Below are 13,127 nucleotides of genomic sequence, written 5' to 3' on the forward strand. Positions count from 1 at the left end.
AATCCAAACACGTTGAAATGACTCCAGACTGTCTGAATTCAGCTGCTGTTGGTTTAACTGGATCCTCCAGGCAGCAGCAGACCTGCTCACTGTTAGTTTCAGCATTTTAATAATCTTATTGATTCATTTTGGTGCTTTTCATGGTTTGTCTCCTGATTATATTCTGGACATCTTAATTCCTGATGAACCTTTGCCCTGTTTGAGATCCTCATCGAGTCAGTGTCTCCTTTTAAGTCTCTTCTAAAAACGTAATGTTATCAGAAAATGAACCCTGATTTTATTTTGGGGCCTGTTCAGTGTTTCAGATGGAGATGAAATAAACAGATTTTAATGTTTGGCAGCAGCAGAAGAACCGAACGCATCCACTAGATTTCTGCATATTAAAATGTCTGACTGGTTTTCTTATGAGGCATTTTGAGATTTAGTCAAACTTGTTATTTTATTATTGATCAGCCGGTCTTTTATCACATCTAAATCCAATCCAACTTGTGATCAGTGTTTTTTGGTAAGTGTTTATATCCACTGGGTGTCAGCGAGCAGCTCGCATGAGGAACAGCAGAAGGAACAGGTTGTGTTGTATCCTCAGAGCGTTCATCTACTTGGACGTGATGCTCGTCTCCTCCTCCGCTGGCCGTTTACTGGTTTCTCGGTGAGTGTGTGATCCCATTGTTGGTTTTGGGAAGCCCGTGACATGTCAGTGCGTAACAGAGTGGAATCGATGTCTTTTATCACAGAGTGTTTTATTCAGGGGATCAAAGGAAGAGTTGTCTGGGTCTCTGTCCTGGAGGGAGAAGAGAGAACTTAAAAGTAGTGATCGCTGCCATTTGAACATATTAACCTTTCATTTGTTCTCTGTGGCGGTGCAGATCAAACACAGGCTGGATCTGCTCAATGGCTCCATTTACATCCGGCCAGTTCGGTGTTGTTATGTTCTTTGTTTGTCTTTTTCTGTACAGAGACAAGAGATCAGGACCTGCATGTTGTCTTAGTCGATGTTAACAAGGTTAGTGCAGTCAGTGCTGCTCAGCCCCGAGAGAAAGCACCTCGACACAACAATTAAACTGCAATTTGGAGAAGCACCAAACAACTTCTTTGTTTGTGGAGAGTCGAGGGAAGAAAGATTCAGCTCCCTTTTTTATTCAGCTGTGCTTGGATGTACTCCCCACCAAACAGATGCAGATATGGAGATCACCAAGCACTCATTTCTGTTCACTTTCAGTCAAAAATGAAAATAATAATAAAAAAAAGTTAAAATGTTAACATGTTAAAAATATCATGTTCACCGGACAGCTGCGGGGAACTTGTGTTTTATATTATGAACTGTAGATAATGAAATCCACAAATTCTTATGAGCAGATATTTTTCATTTCAACATTTGATATGTTGTTTTTGGTCTATTTTCAATTAAATATGGGTTTATGTGATTTACAAATCATTGAATTCTGTTTTTGTTTACATTTTACGCAGCGTTGCAGCTTTTTTGCGAACAGGGTTGTAGATATATGGATATATTTAGATAGATATCGATATATAGGAACACAGCTGCAGCTGAGAAGCAGCAGTCTTATCACTGGACTTTAGTGTGCACTGCCATATAAATAGGTACACATGAGTGTGTGTGACGGTGCATATGTTGGTCATGTAAGTGTGTCTGTGTAAAAGGGAGATTGCCCCTATTTTCACTTTAGCAGAATGGATGCATTTGTTCATTTGTAGATCTACTGTGGGTTTAATAGCCCCATTGCAGCTTCTGATACAGCTGGATACACACACCTGTATACACACAGCTGGATACACACCTGTATACACACACCTGTATACACACAGCTGGATACACACACCTGTATATACACACCTGTATACACACACCTGTAGACACACAGCTGGATACACACAGCTGTATACACACACCTGTATACACACACACCTGTATACACACACACCTGTATACACACACACCTGTATACACACACCTGTAGACACACAGCTGGATACACACAGCTGTATACACACACCTGTATACACACACACCTGTATGCACACACAGCTGGATACACACCTGTATACACACACCTGTATACACACAGCTGGATACACACCTGTATACACACACACCTGTAGACACAGCTGGATACACACACCTGTAGGCACACAGCTTCTCCTCAGTGATACTCAGCACCTCCTCTCACCTTTCAGACATTCTTACTCAAACGGTAAAACATGTCACCATCCTGAAAGTGTGTGTGAATCGTCAGTAGCCAATCACAAGCTGCCCCACTGAGCACTGGCACCAGGATCTGAAGGTCCCTCCTGCTGTGTGCCAAATGCCGTTGATCCATGTGGTGGATCATAAATAGGACAATCAGCCACTTTGGTCGGCAGCGTTCTGGGACTGATATATTAATGCTGTCTCAAATTTGAACAAAAAAGTAACAACTTTATGGCAACTGTTCTTTTTTTTTTTATTACAATGCTGTTTCCAAAAACGTTGGGATGCTGTGAAAAATGTAAATAAAAACAGAATGTAATGATTTACAAATCACAAAACCCATATTTCATTGCATATAGACTAAAGACAGCATATCAAATGTTGAAACTGAGAAATTTTATTGTTTTATAAAAATATCCACTCATTGTGAATCTAATGCAGCAACACGTCTCTATAAAGTTGTTCCAGGATCATGTTCACCACTGAGCTGCATCAACTCTTCTTTTAACAACACTCTGGAAACCTTTGGGAACTGAGGAGACCAGTTTCTGGAGTTTTGAAAGTGAAATGTGGTCCCATTCTTGCCTGATAGAGGATTTCAGCTGCTCAACAGTTCAGGGTCTCCTTTGTTGTATTGTTCATGTCCTGATGCTCCAGATGTTTTCAATGATTGACAGGTCTGGAATGCAGGAGGCCAGTTTATCAGCGGACTCTTCTACTAGAGAACCATGCTGTTGGAATACGTGCAGAATGTGGTTGGACGTTGTTCTGCTGAAATAAACAAGACCTTCCCTGAAAGAGACGTTGTCTGGATGGCAGCATATGTTGCTCCGAAACCTGAATATATCATTCAGCATTAATGCTTCCTTCCAGATGTTCAAGCTACCCATGCCATGTGCACTAATGCATCCTGTACCATCACAGATGCTGGCTTTAGAACTGAGCTGATAACAAGCTGGATGGTCCCTCTCCTGGACTGCAGGCAGATCAGTTTAGCACTTTGACGACTCTACTATGGAGCCGGGGTTGGAAACGGGGTTGTATAACTACAGTCAATATTTAACCCCAAACATGACTTCATTGTGGTGAACTGAATATTGTTTATGTACCAGGGCAGTAAATTGTCATTTATAGTTGGATCTCCTTCAGTATGTCCAGACCCTATAAGAATGGATGTGTCTGTATGTGTGGCTGTGGGACGGAGATCAGATGGAGGCTTCCAGCATCCTGTGAGATCAGCTGCTTCATCACGTGTAACGTGCTCTCCCTGCTTAATATCCCAGCATCATGCGTGTGCTGGTGTACTCAGCCTTCAGGTTCAGTCGTGGTCTGTGTGATGTGGAGCTTCATATTTGGTCCGTTTTTATGATTATTGTTTGTGATTTCCTGCTTTGTGCTGCAGCCTCAAGACAAAGTAAAACAGCCGGCTGTGTTTTAGTCATTAAAACATGAATCCTCCTGTTTATTGTGGAACTATGTCACAGACCGTGTCTGCAGCAGGAGGAGGATATATTTCTTGTCCTGATCGAAAGACCGCGAGGTATGACGTGTTTTACGACTGTGAGTTTGCACATTTGTGTTTTATTATTGGTGTTTATTTGCAATTAAATGAGTTTATGAGATTCGCAATTTTTTTTACATTTTAGATTTTACACAGCGTGTTTTTTCAGAAACAGGGTTTTAAAAAGTATGTGATTCAGTTTGAGTGGAAATATGTAGCAGGAAAAACTGCCCAGTGTTTGTTAGAGTTTTTTTGGCGACATCAGCCACTGACATGTTAAAGAAACAGATGTCTTCATTTATTAACCATGAATACAGATCAGACCACACCATGCTAGCCTGTATGGATCATCTGCTTATTCATGGCCGGCTCTAACTCAATCACTGCCTTCCAGCAGGATTGCAACAAATGACAGCAAAGAAAATTACAGTCATTTGTCTCCGTCTCTCCGCATCACGTCGGCCTTCTTTCTCTAAACCGGGACACCTGGACGTTCTCGTGTTCGCTCTCCTCCTCGTTGTCCAAAACTTTTCTCTCCATCTGGAAAAATCCCACCACATACAGTACGCGTCTGAGACGATGGTCTCCGATCACAGCTGATGGTCAGCATCAGACGGCCTTCTGGTAATGGACCTGTCAGGAATACGTTGGGTCACCTCCGCACCACAGCAGGTGTGTCGGGGGTGCCGTGGACCGTGGCTGTCATTAAGGTGGCTGAGGGGCTTAATTGCAGCTCTCGCTCTCCGCCCACAGAATTACCACTTTCAGTTTGAGTCGCTCATCAAAGTGCTGAAGACGGATGTCAGCGTTCGTCTTCTTCTTCTTCTTCTTCTTCTTCAACACATAAACGGTCCACGCTGTTGATTGTACACCTTAAATGTGAAGAAATACACAGCAGTGAACAAAAAAAGAGATTAACTTCGATTTTTGTTGTTGTTTGACTAAATAAAAGGTGTGTGTGTCTGTGTTGGTGTATTTGGTAGTAATGTATTTCTACATTACTACCAGGACACAAAATAGATGACGTTCACGGCCTTTAACCTGTAAATGAGCGCTGGTCCTAATTGTCCCGTTTTCTCCTCAGACGGAGGTTGTTAAGGGGCCGTGCGGCAGCGTGGGAATGACGTTCAGACACGTTTCTGCCAGCGAAGGCGACGCAGTGCACGTCAGCATCGAGACGGTCACGCAGAACTCCCCCGCAGCCCTGGCAGACCTGCAGAGGGGCGATCGCCTCATTGCTATTGGAGGTCAGAGATGTGCGACTGCTTATCAACACTTATAAATGTACTTTTGAAAACGCCTCCTGACTGACAGCTTGCATTCTGTTCTTCTTTCTGTTGGCAGGTGTGAAAGTGACGTCCTCGGTTCAAGTGCCCAAACTGTTGAAACAGGCTGGAGACCGGGTGGTTGTACTTTATGAGAGACCGGTTCGGCACCAGACTCTCTTTTCGGGAAGCCTAGGAACTCTCCAGGAAGGGTTTGGGCAGCTGGAGGAAAGCGGTTACATTCCCCATCCGGGAGGTTACGAGGAAGACCCGGCTCCCATCACCACCCTCTCCGACATATCAGACAGCAAAGACGTGGACTCTGAGTTTGAAGAGCTGATTGTGGACCCCAAACCGAGCCAGACTGGCGGCCTGCACAGCAGTACCACAAATAACAGTGACACCAAGGAGGATTTTCTGCTTACAGTAAACCAAAGCCCCAAAAGGACTGTGGCCACCTTGGCCTCGAAGCCCCTTGGTACCATATCACCCATCCTCAACCGCAAGTTGAACCTGGTGGGTCTCCAGTCACCACTAAAGCCGCAGCCCAAAGAATCACCAAAGCCCTCACCGCATAAGACGAGTAGTGACCCAGGGGAGGGTCTGCAGCGCCCCACTGTTCCACCCCCGCTTCCTCCCTCGCGCCCCCCAGTGCCACCAAGACCTCAGATAAGGCTGACGTCGGCCTCCTCAGAAACCAGTCTCTTGGAAGGTGTTGATTCTGTTCCCAGTCATGCTGCTGTTGCTCCCACCGTGACTACCGCTGTCAGCGCTTCTGAGAAATCTCCAGAGAGACTTCTGCTCACTGCAGCCGGCGATGACAAGGCCGGCGCCGAGAAGGTACACGTCAAACAGGTTGAGGCAAAGCAATCCACCAAGCCAGCGGAGTCCAGCGACGAAATGCCACTTCCTGCCACTTTGACCGGCAGCAGCAAGACCGACCAAGCAAAGGACAAAGCTTCAGAGAGCTCCTGCAGCACGCGGGACAGTCTGGAGGACCACTCGCTCTGGGAATCCCCAGAAAGCATGTTTCGCAACCAGACCGCACGCTGGCCCAAGGCCTCCGTGGTGTTTGAGGTCGAGAGCAGCCAGAAGTATCTTAACGTGGCTCTGTGGTGCAAAGATCCCTTTAAGCTGGGCAGCTTGTTGTGCCTGGGGCACGTCAGCCTCCAGTTAGAGCACGTGGCCCTGGAGTGTATGGCCACGTCGTCAGCAGAGTACCAGAGCACCTTCAGGTTGGGTCCTCCGGAGCCTCGGGCCAACGTCAGCCGCACTGCGCTACGCAGTTTCAGCACGCACAAGGGCTTCAATGAGAAGCTGTGTTACGGAGATGTTACTCTGAACTTCTGCTATCTAGCTGAGGGCGAGTTGGAGTATCCAGGGGGGCTGGCAGAAAGGGAGCGGGAGGGGAGCCTCCACGACGAGGATTTAAGGGAGAGGGACCGAGGGGAGCCGATGACCTCGGCACCCCGCGACGACTTGGCCTACGGCGCCATGCAGCTGGTGGAGGTTCGTCACAACTTCCAGGACACCCAGTTCCAGAACCCCACCTGGTGTGAGTACTGCAAGAAGAAGGTTTGGACCAAGGCAGCCTCTCAGTGTATGATCTGCACCTACGTCTGCCACAAGAAGTGCCAGGACAAGTGCCTCACTGAAAACCCGTTCTGCGTGGCAGCGTCTGAACGTCGTGGGGCGGACCCTGAAGCCAAATCCACCATCAACCGGGCCACCACCGGCCTAACGCGCCACCTCATCAACACCAGCTCCCGCCTGCTTAACCTTCGCCAGGTGCCCAAGACTCGGCTTGTCGAGCAGGTGGCCGACGTGGTGCCCGGAGCGGTGGAGCCCTCGCCGAAGCATACCCCGAACACATCCGACAACGAGAGCAGTGACACTGAGACCTACACCAGCGGTGCCAGCCCCTCCAAGCAGCCCGCCAGCGGCGGCAGCAGTAAACTGGTACGTAAGGAGGGCGGCTTGGATGACAGCGTGTTCATTGCTGTGAAGGAGATAGGCCGCGACCTCTACAGGGGGCTGCCCACAGACGAGCGCTCCCAGAAGCTGGAGTTGATGCTGGACAAGCTGCAACAGGAAATTGACCAGGAGCTGGAGCACAATAATAACCTTCTGCTGGAGGAACGGGAGGCCACGGATGCACGGCGCAAAGCCCTTATCAGTACTGCCTTGGGTAAGTCTGGGGAGAGACTCCAGGCCCTCACCTTGCTTATGATCCACTACCGGGCAGGCATCGAGGACCTGGAGTCCGTGGAGAGCACCTCTCCCTCAGAGCAGCGAGGCTTTAAAGGTAAAGGAGAAGGCCTGGAGGAGGAGGCTCTGATGGGGACAGACGTGTACGACAGTGAAACCTGCAGCCCTGTGGAGGTGCAGCTGCTGGACGACATCACCGAGGAGCAGATCTGCGTGGAGGCTCTCCACTGAATACAACTGAACCAGAAGAAGAGGAACATGTGCAGCAAAAGTAGATGTTGACGGAGGGGAACTTTCAGCGGTCCATTTTAAATGTTGGGGTCCACCGTTTGATTCATACTGTTTTTTTTTGTTCACGTGAAGACAAAAGGATTAATAAAGGATTAATGGTGAAGCTGTTATTGATGTTTTGATTTGCGTTTCCATGCGCCAGGTTTTTAAAGGGAAGCTTGAGAGCTGCACCATCGTGCTGCATGTTTATCCTTCAGTTTTGTTTTTCTGCTGCTTCAAAATGTGACCAGAACCTTTTCATTCAGAAAACTCTCCTTTCTGTAACAGCTTTGCCAGAGGGACTTTTAAAAATGTGCACATTTCTTTGGTCGAATAGTCTGAATCATCTGAATTTTGGAGGAGGAAAGTAATTTTCCTTAAATATTAGTCTTTTTGTGAGTAACAAACCCATATGAAGGTGACATAATGAGGATTACACATCCATTGCAGTGCTGCATTTATTTGTTGAAGGACCTTGCAGGCAGTCATCTGCATATCTTTAGTTTGAAGCACTTCTTCACTGTAAAATCTTTAGATTTTAGAGGAAACCTTCCCTGCTCACAGATCTGAGATTTCAGCAGTTCCATAATTGTCAGTGGTATCTTATATATAATTTGCCTCTTTCTTTTTGTTGATTTGTTTGTATTGTTTAGGATAACTAAGTTTGACAATGTAACCAATTTTATTTTGTCCTTGCACGGATGTAAGATTTGATTGTCCTGGGTGATGACGTGGTATCGATTCCTTAATTCGCTCATTATTATTATTATTATTATTATTATTATTATTATTATTATTATTATTAACAATATACATATTTGTGTTTGCCCATTCATGCTTTGTTCAGAACACCCCTCCACCTACCACGGCACATTGCTTACTGATAGAGACTTTGATGGGTGTAATGTGAGAAAAGCACGTTATTAACGTTTTTGACTGCTCTGTGAATGAATGTTGCTCTGTAGCCGGTCAATGTTCAAATCCACCTACTTTTTTCTAAAACTGTGTGTGTGTGTGTGTGTGTGTGTGTGTGTGTGTGTATGTGTGTGTGAGAGAGTGGATTATCTTCATGCTTTAAAGAGTGATGTCATTCAGTGCAGCTCATTTGCCTTTGAAAGTTGCTTTCATGCCCAAATGAATGTATGTTCCTTCTCTGAGTTTTTTCTATATGCAGCTGTTTTGCAATCCCCCCCCCCCCCCGCCTCCCCCTCCCCTCACCCCCCCCAACACACACCCATCAATAACGTAGCCTGTTACAGTCATTCTGTCATAACCAGCTACAGCCACCAACATACTATTCTGTTCATCTTTGAGAGCGTCTGGAAAAGAGTTGTTTGTAATAAGGGAATATTTTATGACAAATCTACCCTTAACACTGAAAACACTGAGTCACTGGTGATGTCCTTTTCTTTATATATATATATATATATATATATATATATATACACACACACTTATTTTACCAGCCAGTGCCACAGCTCATTTTCTCCAGCTGAGGTTGATGGTGGATCCTCTTAGAAAGATAGTTTGATAGCATTCTAAACATATCAGCTGCATTTAGGGGATGTTGGTTTCAGTCTGTTGGAGCTGTGACGTTCAACAAGCATACGGGGGAGAACTCAATTAGAGTAAATGTACAGTATCAACGTCTGATTGAGAGTAAGATGGAAAACAGCTCTGTTGGATGAAACCAGATCCCAAGACTCCATTTGGAGTCATTGATCTATAAGTTTTAAGGCTTATCAGAAACTCATACACAGCACAGTAGTAAACAGTTGATGCTTTTTAAAAGATAAATAAAAACAGAATCCAATGATTTGCAAATCCCATAAACCCACATGTAATTGAAAATAGACCAAATACAACATATCAAATGATGAAACTGAGAAATTTAATTTTTCTATGAAAAATATATGTTCATTTTGAATTTGATGGCAGCAACACGTCTCAAAAATGTTGAGACAGGAACAATAAATGACTGGAAAAGTTGTGGCATGCTAAAAAACAAACCAGGCGGAACATCTGACAGCTAATGAGGTTCATGTTTAACAGTTCTGGGTCTCCTTTGTCGTATTTTTCTTTTCATGATGCTCCAAATCTTTGCATGGTAGAGTTTTAACCTGCATTTGTGGACGCAGCGATGAACTGTGTTCACAGACGATGGTTTTCACAAGTGTTCCTGAGCCCATGCAGTGATTTCCACTCCAGAATAGTGTGTTTTTAATGCAGTGCTGCCTGAAGGCCCGAAGATCACCACCATCCAATATTGGTTTCCAGCCTTGTCCCTTGTGTTCAGAGATTTCTCCAGATTCTCTGAATCTTTTAATGATATTATGAACCGTAGACGATGAAATCCACTAATTCTTTGGAGTTTTACGTTGAGGAACATTATTCTTAGATTGTTGAACTATTTTCCAACACAGTCTTTCAGAGTGGTGAACCTCTCCCCATCTTCACTGCTGAGAGACTCTGCCTCTCTGAAATCATCTTTTTATATCCAATCATGTTACTGATCTGTTGCCATGGTAACCTAATTAGTTGTCAGATGTTCCACCTGTTGTTTTTTTTGTCTTTACACGACTTCTCCAGTTTTTTGTTGACTCTGTCCCAACTTTTTTGAGAATGTTGCTGTCATGAATTTCAAAAAGAGCAGATATTTTTCATAAAACAATAATATTTCTTTGTTTAAACATGTTATATGTTGTCTTTGGTCTATTTTCAGTTAAATATGAGTTTACAGGATTTACAAATCATTGCGTTCTGTTTTTATTTACATTTTACAGTGTCCTAACTTTTTTGAAAACGGTTGTAAATATGACAGCAGATAAAGTTTTGTCTGTATTGCTGATGACTACAAGTCAAACAGGAGAGAGATGTTATGAAGTAAGTGACACTGCTCTGTTTTATAGCAACAGTTTCAGCTCTCTCTGGACACCCCAGCGTTAACTCTCCTGCTGTGCCTCGAGTGGCCTCGTTCAAATTAATGAAGCGCGTTCACTTTGTCATGCTGCGCTGATGCCTGCCTGATTGTCGCTTAACACCTTTGAGATTCTTTTAGATAACTTTAGATAACACCTTTCAGATAACTGCTCTGGGTTAAGGCCTCCATTGCTTCTAAAGAAGCCTTTTCTCTATTCTAGGTACCTGGTCCCTATATGTACCATTTATTGTGTTGAGTTTCATAAGTTTTCTCACCCAAACACTTCATAACTGAAATAAAGAATTTGTAGGTTCCAACATTCAAGTCAACAGACACATTTAGGCCTTTGAGGAGCTCTCAAACACTTCTTTTGTTCGGCCCACTGGTTGGAGCAGATGGACAACGCAGCCCTCAGATCACATGTTGATGGTGATGGACTGATGACCTACTTCATTTAAAGGTTGGAGTTTAACTCCCCCTCAGAAGAGCTAACCCTACAGTAGTGCAAGTTCACATCTTCAGGTTTTCCTGCATTACAAAAACAGCGAATGGAAGATTCAAAAATAGCAAACATCACACAAAATGCACTAAACAAGTCAGCAGAGGGTGCGTTTTCCCTTGCATGTAGCATAACTCTAAGAGAAGCATAAAACTGGGTAACAAAACGTGAACTGTCCTTCTTTAGTCTGCAACATAGAGCAGCTCCACCTTCCTCGCTGCTGTCTCTGTCTCATGTCCCTGTTAGTATACTGGAACAGAGAAAAATGCCTCAGAGACATTCTGCAAACGTATTTGATCTCAGTGAGCAAAATACAAAATAAAATATTTTTGCATGGGATGAAATCTTTTATAATTGGGTTAATTAGCCCAACTCAGATGAGGCAACGGCCCACTTCCTGTTCTTATCAGAAAGAATCACATGCACCCCTCTCCCCCCACCGCCACCACCATCCTCAACCTTTGAAACTGCACTGACTGCTCACCACAGCTTACAGCAAGTCAATATGATGTTGGTTTCTTTTTGTGTGTGTTTGTGAGGGATGTTGTACAGCAGCTTTTGAGAAAGACTCATGCAATGAAGCTTTATTGTACATAACCTAAATAAAGAAAATGAAATCATTTCCATCACTCTGCAGTGTGGTTTGATCTGCTAACACAGAAGACATTTCAAGGTACAAATCAGAGATTAAAATGTAAACCAGAAAAATTTAATTTAGTTCAACTGAATGACAGATTCCATCATTTAACACAAAAAACGACTTTATTAGGTTTAAGGTTTATTTATATTAAATATCAACAACAAACAAGGAAAGCAAGCTTTTATTTACAATTTTAACCAGCTGGTGGCCCTCAAATTCTTTGTATGTGATCACACTTCCAAAATATATAGATCAGTTATACAATGTAGTATGCATTTAGAAAAGGTCTGTCTATGTGTAACGACACTTATACAACCAGTAGCTCCGCCCCAGAGATCTGATTGGTCACCTGAACATCTGAACAAATCATGATGACATCACAACCTGCTCATCACTAGAAATATCCCTCCTCCTCCTCAATAGGAATATAGAATTAGAATAGAATTTCATATAATATGTAATATAATGTAGTTTCTACTTGTTATAGGTCTATTGAATGACCCATTTGGTGAAGTCGGGTCTCTTTTGGTCCTTTTTGGTCGCTCCGAGCACCCGTACCGTAACACCACGGATAGTCACGCACTTACAATCCTAGAGGAGGCTAGCTGGACCGGTTTGGTTTGAACACATGACACGGAGCTAAAATGTTAAAAACACATGAGAACATGGATATCTTTGTTCATCAGATATCTTTGTTCATCAGATATCTTTGTTCATCAGATATCTTTGTTCATCTGATATCTTTGCTCATTAGATATCTTTGTTCATCAGATATCTTTGTTCATCAGATATCTTTGTTCATCTGATATCTTTGCTCATTAGATATCTTTGTTCATCAGATATCTTTGTTCATCAGATATCTTTGTTCCAACCAGACTGAGCTAGCTGATCAGTTTAGTGTTTCTATGTTCTGTATTTATTTGGTTGGAGACTAGAAATCCTCTCTTTTCAACCTTGCCCACAAAGGACAAGGCTGGAAACCAATATTGGATGGTGGTGATCTTCGGGCTCTCAGGCAGCACTGCATTAAAAACAGACACTATTCTGGAGTGGAAATCACTGCATGGGCTCAGGAACAATTCTGAAATGGAGATAACTAACAAAAAGTTAATATAAAAGTTAGTGGGCAAATATTTTGAGAGTGAATTGCTCCATAATATGAACACATGTAGATTACATATTTTAATTAGATGGTAACTTGTATAATTACAGTATCACACTGGAGGGTGTTTTAAGGTCATTATTGGCATGACAGTGATGCGGTCAGGACAGAGGTGCATTAGAAAAATCGCTGAAAGAAACCACAAAGTCATCCTTAGTGGACATTTGCAAAGTGATGACTCACTACTGACTAATCTCCATCTACTGAGAAAGACTTGGATGTGGTTGAAAACGGCTGAGAACAAAGACAGTAAGGAAGTCAAATTGTCATTGTTTCAGCCTGCGTGTGCGGTTTCCTCTCGATGCTCCCTTTACCTTCCTGCAGGTATCGCTCACTTCAGAGCTGCATGGTTGTGATTCTACTGAAAGTGCTGAGCTGAGTGAAGATATCTTAACGAGGACGGAGCGAGTCGATGGAAAACAAGGAAAACAAAGAAATGAACCAGTAGTCTCC

General features: G+C 43.6%; 1 protein-coding gene across 1 annotated transcript in view; it reads left to right on the forward strand.

Annotated features, from left to right (window-relative positions):
- The window catches only part of pdzd8 (PDZ domain containing 8), a 40,521-nt gene extending 29,027 nt beyond the window's left edge, over nucleotides 1-11,494 (forward strand). The window contains exons 4-5 of the mRNA XM_069141855.1: nucleotides 4,795-4,957; nucleotides 5,055-11,494. Of these exons, the coding sequence (XP_068997956.1) occupies nucleotides 4,795-4,957; nucleotides 5,055-7,414 (2,523 nt within the window). The 3' untranslated portion in view covers nucleotides 7,415-11,494. The remainder of the gene's footprint in view (nucleotides 1-4,794; nucleotides 4,958-5,054) is intronic.
- The last annotated feature ends 1,633 nt before the right edge of the window (nucleotides 11,495-13,127 follow it).

The sequence above is a fragment of the Embiotoca jacksoni genome, unplaced genomic scaffold, assembly GCF_022577435.1.
Source record: "Embiotoca jacksoni isolate LCO1_2020_lvr unplaced genomic scaffold, fEmbJac1.0.p SCAF_92, whole genome shotgun sequence".
Lineage (NCBI taxonomy): Eukaryota > Metazoa > Chordata > Actinopteri > Embiotocidae > Embiotoca > Embiotoca jacksoni.